General features: G+C 44.7%; 1 protein-coding gene across 1 annotated transcript in view; it reads right to left on the bottom strand.

Annotated features, from left to right (window-relative positions):
* The window catches only part of MTNAP1 (mitochondrial nucleoid associated protein 1), a 119,812-nt gene that overhangs the window by 31,500 nt on the left and 61,961 nt on the right, over window positions 1-26,351 (bottom strand). The window contains exons 2-3 of the mRNA XM_085617340.1: window positions 23,299-24,815; window positions 1,122-1,229 (exon numbers count right to left, since the gene is read on the bottom strand). Of these exons, the coding sequence (XP_085473466.1) occupies window positions 1,122-1,229; window positions 23,299-24,808 (1,618 nt within the window). The 5' untranslated portion in view covers window positions 24,809-24,815. The remainder of the gene's footprint in view (window positions 1-1,121; window positions 1,230-23,298; window positions 24,816-26,351) is intronic.

Here is a 26,351-nt window from a genome sequence, read left to right as displayed (position 1 = left end):
CTGTGAAGATTTACAGCTTTTATTTCGATCCTTGTATAAGTTAGCCTTACCAGATAGCAGCCATTGTCAAATCTTATTCTATCCAACTTTTCTTACGTGAGAAGATTCGGAATTTTTTCCAGACAAGGATTTTAGGACGGTAGTTCACACATTAATATTACAGCATCTTGATTACAGAGATTTCACTTCTGCAGACCTATGGTATGCCTGATAGCCAGATTGCGAACCATGCAGAATCCAGCAGGTAACTGTTCCTGGTGGAAAGTGGCCTTATAAGGATCAGACGTAGCTCTCAAATAATTGACAGCGACATAAATAATCAACAGTTAAATTATTTGATGAACGATTACACTAGGTAGCATAACGTTGTTGCTGCTACACTTAATTCCAATAATGTCAAACAATGACCTACACAGAAACCATTTAAAGGCAAATAAACAATGTGCGTATGTCAGTGTTTGCACCAAAGGATCCATCTTCCTAATCCAACTGCTCAAGATTACATTAATGGAGAGCAGCAGTCCACCCATGTTCCCACAGGTGTGTCTGGTCACTCATAGGGGGACTTTTAAGAAGCTCAAATCTATATTTTTGACCTTTCTGCTGTTAAGATCAGGGGACATCAACTCCAAAGGATTTTGTAAAACATCAAAGGAGTCATTCTACACCATAAAAGTGAAGCCCCCTCGATCTTCCCTCCCCATAACTCACCGACAATGGCGCTACATTTAGTAATAAACTGTGTTTCTCTTCTAATGAAGGTATCTTCACATCTCATTTTCTCTAATAAAAGATAATTCTCTAGATTGCTTAGAAAACCCTATCAAAATAACTTACTTCCTGGGCAAAACCCTCACATGCCTTATTTCTATTAAACTGTGCCTAAACATATAATCTTTTTGTCAGGGTCTGGGCTTGGATTGTGAAACATGTCGGCTGCTGCTGCTCTCCGTAATATGGAACCAGTCCCAGTCATGCCCAGGAGGAAAGGCTTCACCTTTATAACTCAGCAACTGTTATAAATACAGAGGCCCTCATTTTTTGGGTGTTAATCACAGACCCCCAACAACAAACAAGAAAGGAAATAAACTCACTCAAGATAACTTGGCAAAATCCCTCACCTCTTTGTGTTGCTCCAGTGATCTCTCTTGCAGAGATTGGGCGAGAAGAAAGCCAAAAGGGCAACTCTCCAAGTGTCATGTTCATCAGTCGCCGTTCTGATGGCGGGGCTAAGAAACATTTATGATGAGAAAAAAACATTACTACCAATCAGTAAAGCCATGAAGCTCAAAGAGACACAGACTATTTATTGACTTTCATTTAAGACAATTACATGGTTTGGTTCCATGTTGATGGAATGATCCGAACCGCAGTGTTTCAGTAGGTAGGCTGAGGCAATTGTGGTAAGAAAAGGAGTTCCAAGGCCTGGGGATGGCCACACGTTAGATTCTTACACTTCTCCATATGAAGAATTCAGAAGCCTTCAAGATATAGGTTTACCATGGTAGAAACATATAATTGTCTAGTTTATTTAATACGTTAGCCCCACAATGAATTCCCCACTAATATCCGAAGCTGTGTTAGTGACAATTGTAGCAAATAGTTCTTTTTTCGACCAATTTGAGTGAGTCTAAACCTGGCAGATTAGGGGCTACGTTTAGAATGGATAATACACCACCCTATTCAAAAAGATTTGAAACCGTATTTTTTCAGTCATGGCCTCGCTTCAATATTTGCAGACAGCAGAATACTACATTGCAATACAACAGAGGAAAGTTCTAGACCTCAACTTCGATGGCAAGACAATGAGCATCATACCACCTGGTGCCATTACCCCATGAATGCCCCCTCACTTGATCTCAAGTTACTTGAAATGAAGGGAAAATGCATCTCTAAATGTGGCATTTGTAAAATCCTCCAAAGCTCCGTTTGAATTACCATTTCGGCTATTTACTGCTGACTTTTTATTTTTTTTATTCTACTCTGTGAGTGCTGTCCCAGCCAGAAAGCATGAAAAGGAACCAGGGCAATGGGTCAGAAAACAAAGAATCTTGTTCTAGTTTCATACAATTATGCCTGAACTGCCAGGCCACGTCCTTATTACACAACAACTCAAGAAGCCTCAGACCGGTTACACCTTTCATGCGCCTCATCAGTGAGGGTCAGCTTTACATTTAGCTACGGGACCCAGAGCCAGATGCAATAAATGATTTTGTGTTTGCAAACCCTGCAGTTTGTTAAGGCTTTGCGACAAAGGACATTTCCAATGTATTAAACAACTTTTGCAGTAGGAAATCAATTTCAGAATTGCAAAAGGTGAATAATGACTCATTCCAAATAGAAATTAGGAAGGGCCATAAAAGGTGCAAACTCTTCTAATTGAAAATTGCAATAAGATATATCAACGGTTTGTTACAACAACTGTGGTTGGACTTCCATAGGGGACAGTGTTGGGCAGCTGTGGGAAAACAGAGGCACCACTGGCTCCTCTTCAGATGTGTTCCCAAATGGGAAACATTCTTTTTTAGGTTTCGCCTGCGCAGCACTTGTGCTGTGCTTGAGAAATCTATTGTTTTTAATATAAAAAGGGAATTACATTCTGCCTCCTCTCTTTCCTGGCTTCTCGTTGGTTTCTGTGCGTGCCACTCACCTTTCCTCCAGTTCTATTGGCTGTAGCATATTTTCATGCATTTATCAATGCTTGTTCTTCCTCTGCTTCTCTTATCAGTTTGTTGCAGCTGAAATACTAGTAACATCCGCTTTGGTGGCACTATATTTTCATAACGTTTCGCCTTTTACTCTTGTAGCATATTTATATAACAATTTATCATCCGGAGAGATTAAGTGATTTGCATAGAATCACAGGATGTTATGTGGCACTGCTGCAACTCGAACAGGGATCCCTAGCTCTCTAGTCAGCAGCTCTAGCCACTGCGCCACATCCTCTCTACTTCTGTGTTATCTGTCAGGGAGCTTTTTCCTTCTGCTGGATGATGATTGATGAAAACAGCTCTTTTTCATTACACAGACGAAACCGATGCATTACTAATGCTTTTTTAACATGAGCAACAGTTCCATTTTGGAACACAGGCTACTTAAAAAAAAAAAAAGTGTAATACTTGAGAATGCAAACACAGGAATGGAGGTTGAAAATAACGGCGAGTCTAATTAATATTTATTAGGTAGCTTGTTCTGTGACCAGATGGGTCTCTTGTAGAACACAGATATCAATTTTGTGTAGATTAATACAGGTGTGGACTAATTGTGCCTTCCTGCCATCATTCAGCCCACGCACGTTCTACGTCAGGCAGGATCCGTACGCCATACTATCTACTATTAGCAAGGATGGAATTGGATGGGCTTAAGTCGGAGTAGCATATAATGGGTCCACATAGACCGTAAGTGCAGTGTGCAATATAAATTCTGACAGCAGAGTAACAGTGCATGATGTTTAGCCAACAGTGCTTCAAAACCTCAAAACCCCCCTAGCCCACAGATGTTTTGACTGACTGTAACAGCTGCACAATGATAGGCCATGTCGTCTTGCTGGGATCCTTCTCTCCAGTCAGTCAACTTATTGATTAACCTCCCTCTCTTCTCTACCCCCTAAAATAGGTCCCTATATCCCCTCCACCCACACCAACCCCCCAATCAGGTGGCGAATTTTAGAGCAGATTTGGCATCAGTGAAGAAAAGCATTTTGATCTCGTAGGTGATCCTCAGCTATGCAGAGCATAGGGGGCATTTGATACGCCAGCTTTTTGCAGGATCTCCTTGGCCGGTAGGAAATTCTGAATGGCTGCCTGAACTGCCAAAGTGAAATCGGGATATAAGGAAATGTTGTTACCTTGATGTTGTATCGTCCCTCTCTCACGGGCCAGTCAGAGGACCATATCACGATCTCGGTAATTTAGCAGGCGGGCTACGATGGGAGGCCCCCACCGGTGGCCTGGGACCCAACGATCTATGGGCTCTCTCCACAATATGGAGATAAATCTATGTCAAAAATGTCTCGCAGCAGGGTCTCAACGTAGTCCTCCATTCTAGAAATGGCTGTGGTTTCTACTATGAGGAGATTGTCGCATCTTGAACGGGCTTCGTGATCTTTTTTTGGCCTTGATTAGCTCTAGTACTTTATCCATCCACATTCTTTTGATTCCATTTGGAGACCATCTACGTCTGACAATCAGTTTTTCAGATCAGATGATCAAGTCTCGAATCATGTTTGTCTACCCGTAGTTTAACATGATCAAGGCGATTTGTGAGCGGATCTAGTTTTGGAGTCTACAGTTTTTAGGCATACCTTAAGATCCATGAGTAACATGCAGAGATCTGTGTCTTGTGCGCTGTTCTCCTCCACCTAAAGCGTTTCCGCGTCCGGATCTAGTTGGGTTTGATTTGGCAGGTGGATCGCCTGGCATCGAAGGAAATCTTTGTCTGCTTTGCATCATGTTTGTCCATTCTCATGATGATTGGTAAGCAAGGAGACAATATAAAAATGTTAAATGGGCTTGGTCACGTAGCCGAATGGGCACCACTAGGGGGACACTAAATCTCCTTGCCACAGTGTAATTCTCGAAAGAGAGGGGGATGCCAGCTCAGTCCACCTCAGGCCCCACCACACCTTCCCACATCGGAGTCACGAGCAGGCCTCAAATCCGAATTGGCACCAGCACCAACTCTATGAAGTAGCAAATTGGTACAAGGCACAGTTTGAGCAGTATTCAAACAGTTGCTGTCAATGGTATTGGAGTGTTAGATTCAGACCAAACAAGCTCAGTCTATAAGATCTCCTTGTGTAGTGGAGGCTAGAGCGCCACCCAGCACAGCGTTACCAGGGCCGGCCACGCTCTAAGTAACAGTGACTGGTAGGATGCCCCAGTCAGTGAGGCACTAACACCGCTGGCATTGCCAACCAACAGTTTCGCTCCATCTTCCGGATCATAGGCCTCATCAATGCCCAGAGAGAGGACCAAGCATGGACAGTCCTTTGTAACAGGTAGGCCCCAAATTCCAGGGCCCTCAGCCGATGTTACAAGGCCCTGCCTGGCGACTTGGCCTGCAAATAGAGTGGGCCTGACTCAGGAGCGCCAAGGTGTTCCAACCGGGGTGGGTGCCTCTGCCTCAGCACACTCCACACAGTCAAGCAGGATCTAGCTAGCCAGCGTTGCAGGGTGAGTCGGCTGCTCCAATGCCGTGCGCCTGTAGGAGGGCACGGGGGACACAGCTACAGGAGCAGAAGCCCTCCACTCGCCCCTCCCGGCTCACCTCATCTCCTCTGAACCTACCGGTCGCAGCGCTTGATGAATCGCGCACGGCCACGGCCTTCTTCCCCACACCTAATCCAGTTCAGGAAACAGCATAGAGTCTTCGACCAACTGAAACCTCTTCCCAGCGACGTCTCCTTCCAACAGCGGATCCATGCCACGGTAAGCAGGGCAAGGCTCAGCATATGAGGCTCCCGTACCTGTAGCGCAAGTGGTGGGCCGCATGGCGTGGAGCTCAGCCTCGTGATCCCTCAGTCAGGAGGATGGGGGCCGCCAGTCCCAGAGTTGTACAAATATGGGCCTGTGGGTTTTCTTCATGTTGCACCAGTGCAGATATGTATGTGGGAGTCCACAAGGCAGTTGGATTATTCAGGATTTATGTCTAAGCTGGCAGAGTCCTCTCTCAGAGCGGCCACCTTGCTGCTCGGCAAGATCACACCCTCTCAAGCAAAATGTTAGTAAATCTGCTTTAAGACTTCTGCTAAATGTAACTAAATGCAGTAGTTCATCTAGTGCATCTAGTGTCCTGAAGAGAAACGCTTCCACATTAAAGAAGGAAAATGATACTTACCCTGTAAGGATCTGTTTGTGGCATGTAGTGCTGTAGATTCACATGCTCTGCATACTCTTGCCATCTAGTGTTGGGCCCGGTTGTGTGCAAGTTGCTTTTCTTCAAGGAAGTTTTTCGAGTCATGAGGTAAAGTGACTTCTCCTTTTGCTGGTAATGCACATGGTCATCAAATCCATTGTTAGATTGTTTTCCTGCGCGGCGGGTGAGAATGGAATGCAAAGTACGAAAAATATAGAGAGATATCCTGGAAAAAACAGGAAAATAAGAGAGTAAATGAGACTACAAACAGCCACAAACATCTGGCGAGAAAGGTATGTGAATCTACACCACTACATGCCACGAACAGATGCTTACAGGGTAAGTAACATTTTCCGTTCGATACGTGTGGCTGTAGATACACATGCTGTGCACAGACTGCAAAGACGTCCTTTCGAAAAGTGGAGACTATCCTGTGGATGTTGTAGTAGATTTAAAAAGTGTACAAAGTGCTGCCTGACCAACATTAGCTTGTTGACGAGTTAGTAAATCCACACAGTAATAATGTTTTGTGAAAGTGTGCGGTGTGGACCAAGCTACTTTTTTGTAGCTACTTTGCATATGTCAGCTATTGGGATGTTCCCCAGGAAGGCCATCAAGCCTCCGTTCTTCCGAGTGGAGTGGGATCTAGGAGAAGTGGGCAGAGTCCTTTTAGCTTTAGCATAGCATGTCTGGATGCATTTGACAATCCATTTAGCAATACCTGAAATGGATACAGCCTTCTCTGTGTGGGGTTGGGAGAAAGCAACAAAGAGTAGCTGTGTTTTTTTAAATGGTGAAGTGATAGCAACAAGGAATATCACCTTCCAAGAAAATAATGGAAGGTGGCAGAAATGGAGAGGCTCAAACACAGGGCCTATGAGCCTTGGGATTCCTCGGGAGGGGTTGAACCAGAGGAGGCATGACCCTCATGAGGTCCTACATGAAAGCATTAATGGCTGGAATCCAGAAGAGAGAGGTGTGTTGTCTATTCTGTAGGTAGGCAGCCACAACAGCCAAGTGGGGATGTATGGAGGTGAAGGCTAGACCAGCCACCTGCAGATGTTATAGGTATCAGGCAAAGTCCTGCACTGTGGCATCAAACGGATCAATGTGTTTTGAATGACAGTAGCACACATCTGTTTCCACTTTGCCACATAGCAGGCAGGGTGGTAGGTCTGCGCGCTTCCTAATGGCTGCTCATGCATTCCAGAGGAAGGGTGATGTATGCGAATTCTATTACCTCAGGAGCCAGATCGCAGGGTTGAACATCCCTGGATCTGGGTGCCTGATATCTCCAGGGTTCTGTGGGAGAAGGTCTAGCCTGGTGGGCTGCCTCTCATGCGGAACCAGTGAGAATTCGAGCAGAGTTGTGAATCAGGTCTGATAAATTGAAGAGATATTAGATACTTCACTAAGGAGGGTGCATATGCATAGCTCTCTGAGAATTACTACCTACATGGCTAATACAAGGAGAGGTATCCCTCAAGGCAGGGTTGTAACAAGAAGTAAGTCATCACCTTCTCCGATGCATCAGAATCAGAAAATGAAGGCAGCTAGAGGAGAAGATTACCCTACAAGCAGTGTCCTAATAACAGTGCTCCCTTTTAAACCAGGAGAGGAGAATGAAGGGGACAATGGAAGCAACAGTTCCAGCCGAGATATCGGGGAAGATATCACCCCAGCGACAATGGACACCAGAACCTGGAAACCAGGAACAGACAGTATTGGAAACAATCAAGGAGATCCCTATTTTTATTCTTTCTCATACACCAATAAATAACGCTACCAACTCTTATCCTTCTCTTACGAAGATATGTTTAAAAACATTTTTTGCACATAATGATTCATTAGACACCAGACAGTTCAATGCCTCAGGCCTCTCTACACCCTCAACATGTATCCCCTCACTTGAACAATTGGGCCCAGAAGAGGCCATTTTCAAGGAGGTGGTTATGAATAAACGAAAGGAAGCCACTTGATATATATTCCAAGATGTTCTTCATGCCTAGAAGAAGAGGAGTGCATATCCCTCAAAGCTCTATCTCAGAATAAGCAAGTCACAGTTAAAAGCAGTGACAAAGGAGGTGGTGTGATTCTTATGGGCACAGATCAGTGTGTCAAAAAATGAAACTTCTGTTGGGTAATACAGAGTATTACAAGGGGATTATGAATGATCCCATGAAAAGGGTGTCCAAAAAGATAAGTCTTACCATCCAAGCTCTCAAAGCAGGTATCATATGTACAATGGAATTTGAATTCTTAAATGTCAACAATCCACGGATGGCAAGCATTTATAGAGTACCCAAAATAAAAAAAAAACCAACAAGATCCACTGTTGCAACCAATTGTTACTATGAAAGGGTTGGTAACCAAACCCATATCAAAGTATGTTGACTTGTTTCTGTGCCCTATAGTCCCTCGGATTAAATCATACATAAAGGACACTAGACATATGATTATATCGATTGAAGGCCTGACCTACAATGAGCACAGTGAAATCCTGGTCACCTAAGATACTGAGGCACTATATAGCAATATTCTTCAAGATGCAGCCATCAGTGGGGTGGATCACTTCATGCAACAACACCTTAGAGAAGAACCAAGAACATTCACAACAGAATGCCACAAGTTTGTCCAGCAAGAAAATACATTTGAGTTTAGCAGAGATCTATCCTCCAAAAGAAAGGAGTTAGCAAGGGTGCATCCTTCGCGCCCAGTATAGCAAATGCCTTCATGGGCAACTTTGAGGAGAAATATATTCATAACGGAATGGCTCCCTTATATAAACCATTGAAATCGTGTTCCCACTATATTGACAACCCAAAATTCATTTGGGAAGGAGAACAGGACAATATAAATGGATTTTATTGAATGGCTCAATTTAGCGGACCACAATCTGACATTTACAGCCAACACAAGTAGGAAGAAGGTAGAATTCCTAGATAAGTGAATCTAACACAAATGAGGCAAATTAGTGGTGGATTTGTTTATGAAACCAACTGCACGCATTACCCATCTACATTTTAACAGCTATCATCCTAGAAACCAAAAACAGGGAATTCCTTTTGGTCAGTTCTTGAGATTAAGGTGCAATTGCACGAATATTGGTAATTATGACAAGAAGATGACCATAGTGAAGGAGAAATTCTACTACCAAGGATATCCCAAGAGACTCATTCAAGAGGCATACAAACGAGCTAGGTTATCTGACAGAGACCCCTATTGTGGAATGAGAAAAGAACAAAGGGACCCCAAATTAGAATGCATCTTTTGACACTCAGTGCTGAAAGAAAAGGTACGGCAAATCAACACTTCCAATGAGAAAATTCTAAACAGTGAACCAGACTATAACATCAAAATACCTAAACCTATGTTTACCCACTGCCGGAACAAAACCCTGACGGACAGTATAGTGAGATCACGGCTTCCAAATAGTGGGACATTTATTAAAAAAAACATTCATGGGGTGAACCAAGAAAATTTCTAACGTGGCAAATGTTTGCCTTGTAATAGTGTAATTCAAACAAGTATCATTCATACACATAATGGATGTACTGTACAATTGCGAACATTTACCAATTGTAAAATTCAAAACATCATCTATCTTTTGGTTTAGTTTCCAAACTTGTTTGACTGAGCATAGATCAGCTGTTAGGACTTGCAAATTAACTGCCCCTATGGTAAAACATTATTTGGAAAAGGGACATTAGCCAAAGAACCTCAAATGGCTCATCTTAAATAATTCCTTGTCACGGATGGAAGAGATTTGACAGATATAAGAAAACTATGAGATGTATTTTTGATATTTACATTGCAAACCCATACCTTAGGACTTAACAGTGAAATTCCATGGGAGAATGTGATTCGTTATGACTAAGGTTGCCTGAAACTATCAGGATTCCTACGTGATTTTGAACATTGGGTAACAAAGAGCACCAAGTGCATAAATACCATCCCCATCTCCTTTGTTTAAATCCTTAGTATCACTGTTACTATCATAGTATTTCTGATTTTCTCCCTGTTAAGATGTCCGCTGTGGTAGGTTCCCATTCAGTACAGAGATACAAGGTAGTATTGCTCATTCTTTCTCGGTTTGGAAGTGGCATATCTAGCTGCCCTCTATCTAGCTGTCCCAATATTTGCAGTGTAAGGCAAGTTCAGCTTTTCCTAAGTGGATGTGACTTATGTTGAGATCTGCGTAGTAAAAGAAGAAATAAGTAAGAATCATGCAGGTCAAAATATTGAACTATGTAGCGCGTATCACTAAGATGGCCGCCGGAGTATTGCGTGGTATCGTCATGGTGTACCAATTAAGATTACACATTTTTGGTGTTTAAGGAAGCAGGGGCGGGCGCCCAGATTATAAGCATTACATACAGATGGGATGATTCAGAAAGCTGGAGTGGAAGGTAAAGGGGCGTCAGTGCGGGGTTCACTGAACGCTTGCTATCGTGTAGTAAGTAGTACATGCAACTAAAATCACTTTGTCATTGGGGAGCGAGATTGCAAGCGGACCTTGCGCATCGCTTGTCCCGTAATGGATGTTATGCTGGTAGGGGGAGGCTTCCCACTCATAAGAACTGGTACCTTGGGGGGCATGCATAGAAGTGAACCACTTTGAGCTGAGGCACAACTTTGTGCACACCTTTAACCAGATTTAAATCAGACCTTGCGTGCTGCTTTTCCTGCAACAGATTTTATGCTGGTAGAGAGGAGGTTTCCCATTCATATGAACTGGTCCCTAGGGAGACGTGCGGTGAGGTGGCCCGCTTTGAGCGGGGGCACAGTTTTGTGCAAACCCTTAACCAGTTTTAAAGGACTACCCATATATAGGATGATTTAGACATGGCGTGGTAATGGAATGAAGTGTGGCTTCTTTTCTCTCTCTACCCCTTTTGTTCTGATAGTTCAGAAGGGTGTAGCATACATTTGATAGCCCGTAGCTGCATTTACTGGGGTTTTTTTTGCACCTGTTATATTTCTTTTTATCTTTGTAATCTGTACAGTCATCTACAGGGCAATATTGATCAACAAGTAATGCCAAAGCATTCTCTTCAATACTTTCGATTGTTTTGAAGAGTGACACAGGTAGAGTGTAGACGTATTAACTCGGTGTCTGCCAAATGGAGATTTTGGAAGGCACAATTAATATGTGCATTTTCTCATTTTCCTTTTTGACGCCGTAGCCAACATCCATTGGACGATCCTGATATTCCCTCCTCTTTGATTTTGTCAAACAATTAGCGTCTTCATGGTTCAAAATAAAAATTTAAAATTCTTATGGGCAGGCATGAATATTAGAAAATGAAGGTTGTCCTTTGGCTTTCTTTTGGTGGGGGAAGCAATGGTGTACAACGTAAGTCATGATATAGTTTGAATATATCCTTTTTTACAACTACACAGGCGATGGTTCATGGTTATTTTCACTTAGGACATGGTGTCCTCCTTTTGGTGATGGACGGTCTGGCAGGTCGTTTTTTCGTCCCTTAGGTTTTTTGGTTTCATTTTATATTATTGATTGTGAGGCTCAGTAGGGTTTGGAGGTATTTCACGCTGAAACATGCGTTGAGAGTATTTTTCATAAGCCACAGCAACATAAAAGAAAGTATTATTTATAAGCCACAGCAAAACATATATTTCATACGCCACTGCAACAAAAAAAGAATATTTCATACGCCACAGCAAAAAAAAAGAATGTATGCTTTATGAGCCACAGCAGGAAAAAAAGCAAGAAAACAAATTATCAAATATAATTGCACTGTGCTTAGAAAACAATAGGAGATTTGGACTAATGTAATCAAGTGATTTAGATATTGTGGAATTTTCAAGACCTATGTTGATATTGATATGTGGAATTATTTAAATGTATGTACAAATGGATGGAAGAACGAAAGTGTATGGGGTTTGTCAGTTTGAGGATGAGACAAGATGTGTTTTATATAAAACAAAATTATTGTTTTTACTGAGACTTATGTTGAAGACATTCAGGACGGACTTTCTAAAGAGAATGTATTAATGTTTTGTACAAGAAAGAAGTTAAAATATGACAATATGTCTTTGTAATGAAAAATGAAGAATATAAATGAACCTCGCATCCCTTTTTTTTTTTATTTTTTTTTTATTTTTTATTGAGATTTACTGGTGTCGTACACAAATTTTACAAATTCATTAAATAGAAATTCCTGTTAAACTATACAAGAGCACGTTTAGGCAATACTAACCATTGTAAATACAAATAAAACAAGGACAAACTAATAATAATAATAGGGCAATAATTCTAAACCATTCGTTATCATTAAATACATAAATAAAGCTGTATTTAGGCGCTCAAGCTCCTCCAGATAGCTAGTGGTGCCCAAATATTTCTTCCTAATTCCCTTAATGTTTTACCTTTTGACTCATATAGGCATGCCTCAATATTATGCACTCCCAGCAACCTTGCTATCCACATTTGAAATGTCGGAGGGGAGGGATCTTTCCAAGCTGCTGAAATAAGGATGCGAAGCACTGCAGTTGATATAAAGACCAGAGCTTCAGCCGCCCTACCCAACTCCAATTTCCTATCTACGCCTAACAACATCAACGTGGGGGATAGCCTAATCCTGCGGTCTAGCAGCCCTTCCAAAAACTTAGAGATTTCCATTAGTACCATAGAAAGCTTATCGCACTGGTGGAACATGTGGATTAGATCCGCTGGACCATTATTGCATCTAGGACACTTATCATTCTCCACCAGACCCCAGGCATACAGCTTCGCCGGAGTAAAATACAGATTAAACAGCGTTTTGTAATGCTGAGCCCGTAGGTTAGAAGATCGAAATAATCTCTTATTTAATACAAGTGCTAGATCTAAATCCACGTCGGGGTCGCCTAATTTCCCTGCAATTGCCGATTCTGTCTTCTCCAAATCGTCCTGAATACCCGTCATTAAGTGATTATAGACAAATGTTATTTTATTACCCCCGTTCCATAAATAATCGATCAAGGGGAAACGTCTTGTTACAAGTATCCTCGGTCTAAAAGCCTTCAACGTTTGGGCTAACTGTCCATACGTAAACCAATGATTAGATGAAATCCCAAACTTATGTTGGATCACTTCGAACCTGAGGACCTCCCCCCCCTCCATAATATCCCCAATAGAACTAATTCCATGTTCTTTCCAAGCCGCGGAATTCCTGTCCATACCCATATAAGGAAATAGGTTAGAGTTCCAGAGAAGGAGGTGCGCATTAATCTTAGGAATTTCAAGCAGCTTTTGGACGGCTTTCCAAGACCCCCAAACCCCACCCATGATCTTAAGCCGGGCCCTCTTATAAAATCTCCGATCCACCTCGCTCAAAAGTAGCCCCACAGCCTTCTTCCCCACTAGCAGCTCAAAAATAGATGGGGGATCCTGACTCTCTGCCTGTGTCGCTACCGAGCTGGGAACTGATTGAAAAAGTATTGACATTTGAGCCAGAAGGCAAGATAAATGATATAGATGAAGGTTTGGTAAAGCCATGCCCCCCCTTACAAACGGGAGCGACATAAGGTTCATGGAGCGCCTAGTCTTCCCATATTGCCAGATAAACCGGTTAAATATTGACTCCAGATTTTTTAATAATTTTTCCTCCAGTAATAATGGGATGGCTCGAAACAAGTAAAGGACCTTCGGAAATATTGACATTTTAAGGACGTTTACCCGTCCTACCAGGGAGAGGTGTAATACGTCCAACCTCTTTAATTCTGCTTCAATCGATCCCATTAGGGGGCAATAATTCTCTGTAATGATCTTATCTACTGAGGCGTTAATTCTGACCCCTAAATAGACCGCTGAGTCTACGTATCTACTGTCCGACTTATTGATGTTCTTAGTGCAAATAATCTGGGTCTTCCCCTCATTTAACAGATACCCAGACCTGCTACCAAAGTCTTCCGCCAGCGCTGCAAGTGCAGACATCGCCTGCTGGGGGTCGGTGGTAAGAACCGCCAGATCGTCAGCGTATGCTAGCAGTTTGGTTGTATACCCGTTCAACATCACTGGGCTAATCTGAGGGCAGCCCAAAATTCTTTGAATCAGGGGGTCTATATATAGAGAAAAGAGGATCGGAGAACAAGGACAACCCTGACGCGTTCCTCTCATAATCACAATTTTCTCCGAACTCTCCCCCATTACTGACACCCTGGCGACCGGATCTTTGTACATAGCTCTAAGAGCCCTGATAACCTTGGGACCAAATCCCCTGCCTACAAGAATACCCCATAAATACTCCCAGACCACGCGGTCAAACGCTTTCTCCGCATCTAGGAGGATCATGGCCATCTCACCCCCCCCAGCAGCATGAGCATCGAACAGTGCGATAGCGCGGCGTGTGTGGTCCGTCGTTCCGCGCCCAGGCACAAACCCATGCTGCCAAGGAGAGACAAGACCGCCAATGACCCTCCCTAGCCTTTTGGCCCATATTTTCGAATACAGTTTAGTATCCGCGTTGATGAGCGAGATAGGTCGGTAAGAACCTGGGTTCTCCTTGGGTTTATCCTTCTTGTGAAAGACAATTATATTGGTCTCTTTCCATGAATCTGGAATGTCCCCTGTACACAGTATACCATTAAAGAGATCCAGCAAGATGGGCACTATCTCAGATTCAATGCTTTTGTACACTTCCAGGGGGATTCCGTCGGGTCCTGCTGCCTTACCAGCAGCAAGTTCCCGTAGGGAGGCCAGAATCTCATTTCCAGTCAGGTCCCTATCTAGCTCTTCTCTGGATAGATCATCCAGCATTGGACCCCAGCTACCATTCTCATCCATTTGTGGTCCTTGGCGACTCTCTTCATCGTACAATTTTTGATAAAATTTTTTAAACACCCCTAAAATTTCCTTTGTCTCCGAATAAGTCTTACCGTCCTCATGTATGCTAGAGATGATGTTCCTCGATTTACCCTGTCTGATACGAAGTGCCAGAACCCTACCAGCCTGCTCCCCTGTCTCATACCGCTTAGCCCTTGATGCCTGATAATCCCCTACTGCCTTCTGTGTGACCAATTTTTGAAGTTCGGCTTTAATGATCCCCAACCTTCTTTGGCTCTCTGTCCCATCTACACCGTTGCCAATGTCCCTAATGTGCAGTTCCTCCGCCTTCGCTAAATGGCCCATAAGCCTATCTAGCTCTCCCCTGTCCGCCTTCCTTATTCTCGCTGAACAACTAATGGTTTCCCCTCTGAGGGCCGCCTTAAAAGCTTCCCAAACGCTATTCCTAGAGGTACTATAGCGGTTTGCGTCAAAGAATTCCACTGTCCATTTTTTAATATGATCTAAAAATCTTTGATCCGATAATAACCTTCTTTCAAAAGTCCAACTAGTATAACTTTTCTCTGCTAAATCTATTCTACAAGATAGAATCAGCGGGTTGTGGTCAGAAATTATTCTAGGGAGTTTCTTTATGCTAACTCTATTCAGTTCCGAGACTGATATAAAGAAGTAATCTAATTTGGAGTATTTTTGGAACGGATGCGAAAAATACGTGTACCCTGGGTTCTGTGTCTCCTTCTCACCCCAAACATCCCTGAGCCCATGTGAGCTCAAGAGGGAGGACATAGCCCGAAACACCCTAGGTTTCCGTCCTGAATACTTAAGTACATTATGCCAGTCAGTGGATATATTTAGATCACCGCAAACTATCAAGGGGGTTGGCCAGCCCGCTAGCTCCTCTTCCAGGAAGTTAAAAACCTCTGGGTCATCGCAATTTGACCCATAGATCGAACAGATTGTATATCCTAAATTCAACTCTGCGATGACCCACCTACCCAAGCTATCACTTTTAGCCCGCTTCACCCCCCCTAGAAAAGATCTGCCAAGGATTGCAACCCCCCTAGTTACAGATGTCTGTGATGTACAGACTATCAAATCAAACCCCCTAATACAGAGTAGATTCCGTTTGGCCCACAGTAAGTGGGTCTCTTGCAAACAAAGTACATCTATCCCTTGGTGTTTAACAAAATACTCCAACTTTTGACGTTTTTTCCAGTCATTCAGTCCGCTAACATTGACGGTACATATTTTAATATCCATCATTATATAAGTTTTCTGATCATCAATGCATTTGAGTGCCCTACTTGTCCCAGAGTTCTCTGTAACATCATCCCAGCTAACGCTCTTGCAACACTGAACCAACCAACTACACAGCTACCAAACTCCTTACAACACCAGATTATCTCATTTTTCACTTTTTCCCCCCACGCCCTGTTCCCCCACCCCTCTCCCATCCCACCCCCTCTACACCCCAACCCCCCGCGCACCCTCCCCTGTGCCCCCTCAGACGAGGCGCTCAGACCTAGTCTGTGCATGGGATGAAAAGCAGTGGACGCAATGAGAAAAAAAAACCAATAGCTGTAACCTAAGATCGCCCCCCCGGGGACGGACATACATTATGAATGAGATGGCAGCACCATATAACCCCCTGAGCAACTTAGGGGCCTGACAACCGCTGAGAAAAAAAAAAGAGAAAACAACCCTGTGACCCTCAGGAAATACCCTAGACAGACAAGATAACCAGCTGATAGTCTTTCCTGAAAAAAAACCTAATTGCCCAAAGAGTCTAGGTACTCCTTTGCCTTTATCTCAGATGAAAAATAGAGAGTCTTCCCTTCATTAATAACCTTTAACTGGGCGGGGTTTATCAGGTAGACCTGTAGTTTTTTTTCCTGAAAGGGTTTGATGAGCTGCCGAAGCCTCCACCTCCTTTCTACCGTGGCATGGCAGAAATCTGGCCGAACGAAGAATGACATTCCCTCACTAGTCCGCCTTGCGTCCGGTCTTGCCTTCTCTGCGATTAATTGCCTCAGTACGAAATTGCCCAGAAAAATTAGAATAGCCCTCGGCTTGTCCCCTTCCCTCGCGTTTTTCCGTACTCTAAAGGGAGTGCGATGTACCCTCTGAATTTCACAGGGCCAGTTCCAGCCAGATAGCTCTGGGAATGCTCGGTCGAATAACTTGATGATGTACGCTCTGATGTCAGAGCCTTCGACCCCCTCCGGAATCCCAAGGACCCTCGCATCCCTTTGAGCCAGATATAGGTATATATACTCTAGATGAATTTACAGGATTTGAATGGAAAGACTGACGGGGTATGTTATTTCTATTGTTAGTTTTTCTGCCCCAGTAACCCTACTCAAGCAGGGGGTCCCTAATTTTTAGATTAAGCCCATGTAGGAGCCACCAGGTGAGTGTGAGGGACGCCTGCAGAAGCTTCCATATCACAGACAGAAGAAGAAGGAGAGGCAGAAAGGCGTAGGCCAATATCCCTGAACAGCTCATCCATAGTTCATTGCCCATGAACTGTGGGTGTGGAAACCTAGAGGCGAAGTTTGGGCATTTGGTATTTCTGCGGTTGTAAATATATTTCTGGAAAGCCTCACCTGCAGAAGTAGCAGAGGAGGACTTGTGGGTGGAATTCCTACTTGTGGACTTGTTGCCGCACCTTACTCAGAAAGTCATTGTTCATCCCTGAAAGGTACTCGGCTAACAAATTAATTTTGTGATGGAAAGCTCATCTCCAAATGCTCTGGGATAAATGTGAGAGTTGTGGTGAGCGTTTTACCCCCCTGTTTTTCAAGTTAAAACATGGGTGTCATATTGTCCGCGTGGAAAAAGACAACTTTGCCTATGAGGTGAGGTAGGAAAGCTTTCGACAATAGATAGATGGCTAGAACTTTTAAGTTTCAAGTAATTGATGTGGTGACCCCATCGGGCTTGGACAGTCAGATCATATAGATGAGCACCCCAGCTAGAAGGGCTGTGTCTGTTATGACGGTCCTCTGTGGAACAGGGTAAAGGAAAGGTCACCCCTTTAATTGGTGGTTGCAGAGCCACAAGTGCAGTAGACGAATAAAACTAGATCGTCCCAATGACCCTCTGCTGGACCACTGTTGCGCTAGCCATTCTTGCAACAGCTGCATGTGTGACCTGGCATGGGAGACTAATGGTATACCTGAGGCCATCATGCGTAGTAGGCGCATAATTGTTCTGACTGTGACTTGCTGATGTGGCAGGAAAAGAGAGAGTAGTACTTGAACAGACTGCACCCGAGCAGAGTTTGGATAGGCCATGCCTACCTTCATGTTGAGAATGGTCCCAGGGTAAGGTTGGAGCTGGAGGCGGGATTTTGTGGCACTGATGGTAAATCCTAACCTGTGAAGCAGATCTATTGTGACTTGTGTGTGCTTGCGACATAGCTGGCGAGTGGCACTCTTGGTAAGGAAGGATGTGAACGCTCTGTCTGCACAGGTATGTGGCCACCACTGCAAGGCACCCAGGGGGCAGTAGTAACCCAAAGGGGAGTACTTTGAATTGATAGTGTTTTCAGCTGACCACAAACCTCAGATATCGGCAATGTGCCGGATGTATTGGTATGTGAAAATAAGCATCCTTCAGACTGAGAGCGGTCATGAAGTTGCCCTGCTGGAGAAGCAGAATAATATCCTGTAGGGTGACCATATGAAAGTGTTTTGATAGGATATATTCGTTTAGTGGTCTGAAGTCCATGATAGGTCAGAGGGACCTATTCTTCTGGGGTATTAAGAAGTACAGGGAGTACACTCCCATACCCTGCTGATGGTAGGGGACAGTTTCTATAGCCCCTTCGAGAAGGACCTCTTCTTTGAGAAGTTGTAGGTGTTCTGGTGAGAGTCTGTGTTCACGAGGTGGAATGGTGGAAGGCGTGGAAGTGAGCGCCAGACAATTACCATGTTGGATAATATCCAGTACCCACTGGTCTGAGGTGATAGGCTGCCATGTGGAAAAAAAGCTTTGAAGGCGCCCCCGACTGGTGCTGTGTAGTTGTGGGGAAGTGGCAGGTCAGGGTTTGGTGGCAGTGCAGCTCCTTTGGGGGAGCCACCTTTTCATCTGCCTTTAGAATTACTGCCCTTGTAAGGTCCTCTAAAGTATCCCCTGGGGATTGCTGTCCCTGGTAAGACATGAATGCTTTGTGGAAGGTGGTCTTTGAGCCTTCACGATAGGAAGTGCGGCAAAAGGTGCCACGAGGAGCAGGTGTTTGATGCGCTCCGATCACTTCAGCTGTCTTTGTATCCTTTTTAATTTTTTCTAACATTTGGTCAACTTGTGGACTGAAAAGGTGCTGACCACCAAAAGTCATGTTTAGCAGATGATGCTGAACTTTTGGTTTGAAGATACGGAGCCAGGCGTGCTTATGAAACAAAACGCTAGAATTAACTCACCTGGCAATAGTGTCTGCAGCATCTAGGGCACAGCAAATTATAGTGTTAGATATCTCCTCTTCCGAAACTATCCCACGCACCCTTTTCCTGTGTTCTTCTGGGAGATACTGGAGGAGCTCCTCCAATTCGTCCCAGTGGGCATGGTCATAACGTGAGAGGAGGCCGATAGAGTTGGCAATATGCCACTGGTTGGTGGATTGTGCAGCTGCTCTTTTGCCTGCAGCATCTATGCACTTGCTCTCTTTCTGGGGTTGGCCCACTTACGAGCCGAAGTGATCGCCAGGGAGTCAGACAGGAGTTGGCCACGAATACAAATAGGGTCTGTGGGGGAAGCTTTATATTTCTTATCTACAGTGGGTGTTATGACCTTGGCGTGGACAGGAACTTTAAAGATGTCAGGTTTGTGGCATAACATGCCCTTAACCCCTTCTGTGCCCATGACGAGATAGTCTCGTCATGGAGCGCGGTTGCGCTGTGCCCATGACGAGACTATCTCGTCATGGACCCCGCCCGCTAATACAATGCCCGGCACAGGAGGGGGAAAGGGCGGGGCACTGAAGGGGTTAAGCATGGGAAGGTATTCAGTAGAGCGGTGAATGGAGGAGAGTGTTTCAAAGAGGAAGTCCTATCTAAGGGCTCTGTATGAAGGACCACCTTGTGGAATAGGGCTGCTATACCTACCAGCTCCTGATAGGATGTAGAATCGACCGGAGGCGAGGGACGGGAAGGGTACAGGTCAGGCTGTGTGTCCCCAGGTGGAGCTGTATCGTAACAGTCCTATGGGTCACCCTGTGGAGGATTGTCATATGCATCATCTTCTGCCCCATGTCCACCCATGTCAGAGTGAGGAGACCAGAAGTACCAAAAGTAATATCAAGGCGTTCTCCTGCAGTAGCAGACGAGTAAGTTGAAAGTTGAGAAACAGGGTGAGGGATGGTTAAGAGAGGGGTAAAGGGCAGGTCACTTTATCAATCATTTTGCGCTGTTTTGCTGGAACTGGACCGTCCAAAACTTCCTCAAAAGGACAGCTGGCGCTTGGGAGCTGGAGCAGCAGTAGATCCCACATAGCGGGCAATGATCCAGCCAGTATGGGGATAAATGACCAGGTGCAGCAGTCTCTTCCAGAGGATCAGTTCGACAGTGCTGGCACCAGCGTCAGATTTGCAGGTCAATGCCGCAGGTCTCGGCTCTGAGGGCACCTGTGGTTTCGGCGCATAATGTTTGGTCAGCGCAAGGCAGATGTAGTAGGCACCAAAGGTCGGCTCATTACTGGCATCGGTGTAGCTGGAACTGAAGCAGTCCGCTTCGAGGGCTTACAGCACCGAGCCAGAGCTGGGCGCTGTGTCTGTATTAGTTGGTCAGAGGCAACCATGGCCCGAGGGCATTGGCGGTCCGAAAGCCTGTGTGGCTTTGTGCCTTTTGGAGGCGGGCTGATCAATTTAAGAGCAGTGTCGAGGGGGAGGGGGGTTGTACTCACACACCTCTAGGCTGGAGGAAGATCCTCAATTTCCAGCACGGAGCCTGAGCTTTCCCCTGGGAAGAGCTCTTCTTCGTCTGCAGCCGAAGGTTGTGGATGATTCTCCCCCTCAATGTCCTCGAGACCGAAGGGGTCTGAAGTGTCATCGCCACCCCTGCATGACATCTCGAGGCAACAAGCTCAACGGTCGCGGAGAGTCATTTTGGAACTAAATGAATGACGGGCATCACAAGCTGCCTCGTTATGCTCAAGCGAGAGGCACAAATTACAGACCTGATAGAGGTTGCTCTTATGGTATTTCTTGTGGAAGCAACGACAGTATCTGAATGGTTCCTGTTCCTGTTCCATCACCATCGAGGCATGGTGGAGAGATGCAGCAAAACAGAGTTAGGCCTGAAGGACAAGGCTTACATGGGGTCGCAGCCGATCCGAAAGCCCCACTCGAGCGAAGTAAACATTGTCGACCCGAGATGAAAGAAAGAAAGTGGGACATGATCGAAGGACAATAGCAATGGAGGGGAGGAATCCATGTAGACTGAATAGAGCACCGCAAGTGTCGACCCAGAGCACGGAAGCACATGTCCGAACCAGACAGCGGAATGAAAACAATCTCACAATGGAGTAAATGACCATGCACATTACCAGTAAAAGAAGGAATCACTCTACCTTGTGACTCAAAAGACTTCTTTGAAGAAAAAGAAATTGCACATATCAGGGCTCAACACTAGATGTCAGGAGTATGCACAGCATGTGTATTTACAACCACACATGCCTCGAACACATACTTTTTGAATTTTAAAGAGTTTTTAGCACAAGTTTACCCAACGATTTATATACCATGAAGAGGGCTTTGTTTGTGTTATGGCGCTTAGAGGCAAGACTGATAATTTCAGTAGCAGTCGCTGGTATTGTGAAGTGGTGGGGCGGGGAGGGGGAATACAAACTAAGGAAAAAATAATTTAATATATTAAAATTACACTTACCTGAGCCGACGGCCATCGCCTACCTCCCGATCCTCAGCTCATGGACGTCCAGGAACTGCTGCACACTGCACAGGCTCCCAGCTATCAATCCCAGAGCTGCTCATATGCTGTAAATGCTATCATCAGCATGTAAGCAGCGCTGGGATTGGTCTGAATGCCTTGGTTCAGCACTCAGACATGGACTCGGAGCCTGTGTTGGTTTCTCCATCCAGCTGTACAACACAGCTAGGTGGAGAAAGTCTAAGTGCACATGGCGGTTTGGCCGGCCAAACCGCCATGCGCTCTTGGCTGTGCCCACCACTCCCCTATCCTCCCTGGTGCTGCAGCTGCAGCACCAGGATGAATGGCCCCGCCCCTCCTCGCGGTCTGCAGGATAACAAATAAAATGATAATAAAAATGTCTTACTATTATATTATTTTTGTTGGTTGTATCTGCTGGCTTTCAGCAGGGTGTAGGGAGGCGACGCTCCCCCCACCATAACAGAGGAGACCCCCCCTGGATAATTTACTGAACTCTCGTTCGACAATCCCTATTAATTTTCTATTTGCCCACATCTGTATTTTTCCTGAAATATATTCTACTATAGTGGCGGCAACAGTCATTTGGATGAGTGGGTGAGGCAGGGGCATAGTATTAAGTGGAAAAAACATAAAAAAAGACTTGTTAACTATTAAATGACCTTTTGAAGACATGCAAAGTATTTTAAATTCGCATGAGCCGTTTGTCCCTGCACAGTCCAGACTAGGTCATGACAGCTCAAGAACTACAGATTGTTCATCATCACAGAGGTCCGCCTTGATTTCCATGACACAGTGAACACAGGGCCCAAATCTGGTGATACCTGAGGTGCTAGTAGTGTTGTACTTAGGAAAACAAAAAAGTGATGGGTGGAATATTTGAATTAATATTAGCCACTGGAAATTACTCTGGGCAGCATTCCACCCCATCGTTTTGTTGTCCCTTGTGCCACTCCAGACTGGAACCACCGGTCTGGGGTTGCTTAAGTTTCTGTCTTGAAGGGAGTCAGTCTCGCAATTCGGGCTGGATTTTTCTTAGATTAACAGAAGCAAGAATAATTTGCATGAGGCTGGCCTCCTCCAGAGTGTCACAAACAATGAAAATTGATATATTTTTTAGAGGCTGTTGAAAATGAAACATTTACTGTGCAGTGGCAGACATCCTGTTCCTCCAGTCCTCATTTAGAGGTGGGTAGGCAAACTGTAAACTTATAGAGATGAAGCCCTAGCTGTCTCCACCTTCAGAAATGACCAGCTGGCTGCCCATATACCGCAGGATGGGCAGTTTCGGTGCCTTAAAATACGTTTCCAATTTACAACAGACCTTACAAAAACAATCCCTAATTTTGAAGGCTTGTTTCAGTAAAACCAAAACAATGCCGAGTGGGTTACCATGGCTGCCTAGTGGCCTGCCTAGCAGTATGTTTTCACTAAGAGCATGTTTGACAAAAATGCTATGCCAAAGGGTGGGAAACGCTAATTTTGGCAGCTGAGCTTCCGATAGAATGCAGGCAGGACAGGGCCAGGCTAGACGTAGGAGAGGCTTCTGCTGCCCTAAATGTCTGGTGGCCCTTCTGTCAACCCTTTCAATGCCTTCCTATAGTCTTTTCAGGGACAAATATAGAAATGCATCAAAACGTTGGGTTTTTATGCCACTTATGTTGTTTGTTTCTGGATCTTCTGTTTACAACTAGCTGCTTGAAAGAATTTTAAAAAGAAATAAATAGAATATGCTTATACCATCATACATACCAGGCTGCTGTTTGGGGTGACAGACATATTCTGTTGAACTGACGTTGGCATCCCACCGGTGGCACTTGCCCGGGACTACCCCCAGCTCCTGATAACTGGAATAGAAATCAGGAAGCCACTGCAGTCCCACAGAATCCATTTGAATATTGTTGCTGCATACAGTTTCCTGAAGGTAAGTTAGCTCATAGTTTAACTGGGTATCCACACATGATGTCCTCTCATTTTTCTGCACTGTCAATACTTCCCCATCACGGTCCTTTAAAGAGTACAGTGATGATATTGGTAGGGTTTGCTGTTCATTCTCAGGAACCTGCTGCAGACAAACCACACAATCCACAGTTCTTCCTCTTTCCCGACCTGTATCCGCTGACGTCCAAGTGGGACCTGTTTTTTGGAGGACAGAAAAAGAGTCACTTGGGGAAATCAAATTGTCTGCCGAATCATTTAAAAGCTTATCCTCTACCAAAGTCCTGAACTCTGGTTCTATGCTTCTGGTGGTGCCTTTCAGCATGGGGTCCTTAATGTTATCCCACAAAGATGCCTTTATTGCACTGTGCCTTGTTTCCTTCTCCTTAATCCAAACACCTGCTTTTGCTGCCCTTTTATCACGATGCAGTGCGTTCATCTTCTCACAATGGTCCTCTTCATAGGTGTGAAATGCATCCCTCTGATCCCTTTTACCTTTTATACTTACAGCCTCTGCATGCAAACTGTCTTCTGAGGCGAGTTCCTTGCTATTCAATTTAGTAGTGCATGAATTAGAGTTTGATATAATGTCACATTCACTCACTTCTGGCAGTAATGTCTGCTTTCCGTGGACAGACCATTGCAGGACTGTAGTTGGTAACAATGCATAGTCCTGTTTTTCCTGTGATATCAATGCCACCTTCTCTTCCTGTGCATGTGGTTTAGTGGCATCGCTAAAAGCTATATCTATCCTATTGCGCAGACCCACAGAGGCTGGAGAAGAGACTTTTACAGAGTGTTTCGGCATTGTTTCCTCTGTGCTGAACGAGCCTTCAGTGTGGTTCAATAAGGCAGAATCCTGGCTGTATGTTTCTTTGGAATGCGTGGTCTCAGGTGGATCACATGGCACACGCTTTTTTGGTATAAGGCCTTTCAGTGTTATTTTGGCCACTTTGACCGGCCTCTTTGCTTTTTCTATTAAAGTATTGGTGCTAGTTTTGATGTCAGCTGGACACTTCGACTCCATGGGCTCTGATTTTTTATTTTTTATTGCAACCTCTGTTTTATCTTTCTTGGCAACTCCTACTGATTGTGTATGTGTAGTTGCAGGTAAATATGTCCTATGCTTCTTTTCTTTTCCATTTGGTTGGGTCTTAATAGGCCTGGGTTTGGCAGCTGTTGCACTGAGAGACAGTACTTCTGCTGGAGCTGCAGCTGTCTTTCCTTTGACAGCCATTTTACAATGGGGTAAATGGGTTTTAAGACGCTTAAATGGCTTTCCACATTGCGGACACATTACCGTTCCTGATGAAGCACTAGCCATCTTCTTCCTAAAAATGATATAAAACAAAACAGACATAAGTTTAAATTGTATAGATTATGTACTTGGTGATGACCAATCACAACAAAAGGTGCACAAATAATTATACTATATTTGTGGCTCAGTTTAAGTGGATTGTAGATTGGTCAATTTCTGAGGTGTTGGGACAGGAATGTTCCCTGCATAGAGCTCATTCATGTTCCCCTACCCTAAGTGCCTGACCTCTTGTATCTGGTATACAGGTTTTAGACTTCGGCTCTGGCGTCATGCTAATCTAGTATGTGCACAGAGCCCTAGACAGAAGTAAGGTCCTGAACTTGTCCTGGGGCCTGGAGCCATGCATGACCTCATTGAATGACCGAGGACTACCTCCCCTGCCGAGGGTTTAGTACATACAGCGCTAGTGGCAGCTAGAGATGAATCTTATTGGACCACTAATGTAAAGTTCCACTGCTAGAAGCTTTTTGCAGTTTCTAATGTGGACATCCTGAATGTATGCCTGTGTGAGTGAGTGTGAGTGTGTGTGTGTGTGTGTGTCTTGCATAGTACCTGCATGGTGTGTGTGACAGAGCCAGAATAATAGAGGTCCATGAGAGTGATCCATGTTGGATACCCGAGACCTGACCTTTGCATAAGATGGAGATGAGGTGGATTTCCCAAACAGCAGAAGTGTATTGTTGACATTCCTGAAGATGGGGAGGGAAGAGACCTAGACACAGAAGTGAGTGAAGTAATTGGATTAAGCATTTTGCTTACCAAGCAGCTGCTGATTAGCCTTCCTGAACAATGTCATTTGATGGAAAGTGGGGGTGAGCAGTGCGACTGCAGACTCTGTTGTGCAAGGTGAGGAACCCTTTAGGTGAGGTATGCCCTTTAGTTTTCTGGTGACAGCCAGATACAGAAACCACACCTGTTTGTGAATGTTATCGGTGCTCCGACTTGAAGACTACACTGCAGTCAGAAGCATCATTCTACACAAAGGCTGTGTCTGGATAGCAGCCTAGAAAGCAACATTGAAAGGAAAACCAACTCAAACCCATTCTGTAGTTGCAGCCAGGGCACACACTTCTGCTGTCCGAATTTGGTGTATAAAAGTAGGAACTCACTTCTTCCATTTCCATGTCCCCTGTAGTCAAGGAAGGGGGTGCTCTGCAGAGTCTCAAAGGACTGCTGTGCACCTAAAGCTGGTGTCTGCTTCAGTTCCAGGTTGCCAGAGGTGAAGGGACATCTGATCCTTGCTCTCTTGCTGAAAACCTGTGTACATGTCCTAAAGTTACCTAGAAGCCTGCTTGCCTTTCAGCTGAAAGAGCCTGCTAACCTTGCAGGAGGAGTGTCTGTAAAGGAGGAGAGAGGTGCTGGGTGTCCCAGCTGCCCGTGGGAACCAAAAGGGCGAGTCTGTCTGCAATGGATGCTTTGCAGGAACGGCAGTCAGTCTGATTGCAATTGCAACTGCCGAGGTCTGTTTGAAGCTGCGTGGCAGACCTGTTCTGAGCAGGCTGTAATTGCACACTGAATAGTCATCCTGTGCCTTATCAAGTTATAGTAG

This window comes from Triturus cristatus, chromosome 7, assembly GCF_964204655.1.
Source record: "Triturus cristatus chromosome 7, aTriCri1.1, whole genome shotgun sequence".
In the NCBI taxonomy this organism is placed as follows: domain Eukaryota; kingdom Metazoa; phylum Chordata; class Amphibia; order Caudata; family Salamandridae; genus Triturus; species Triturus cristatus.
The sequence above is the reverse complement of the archived record's forward strand: the minus strand, read 5'-3'. Positions and strand labels throughout refer to the sequence as shown.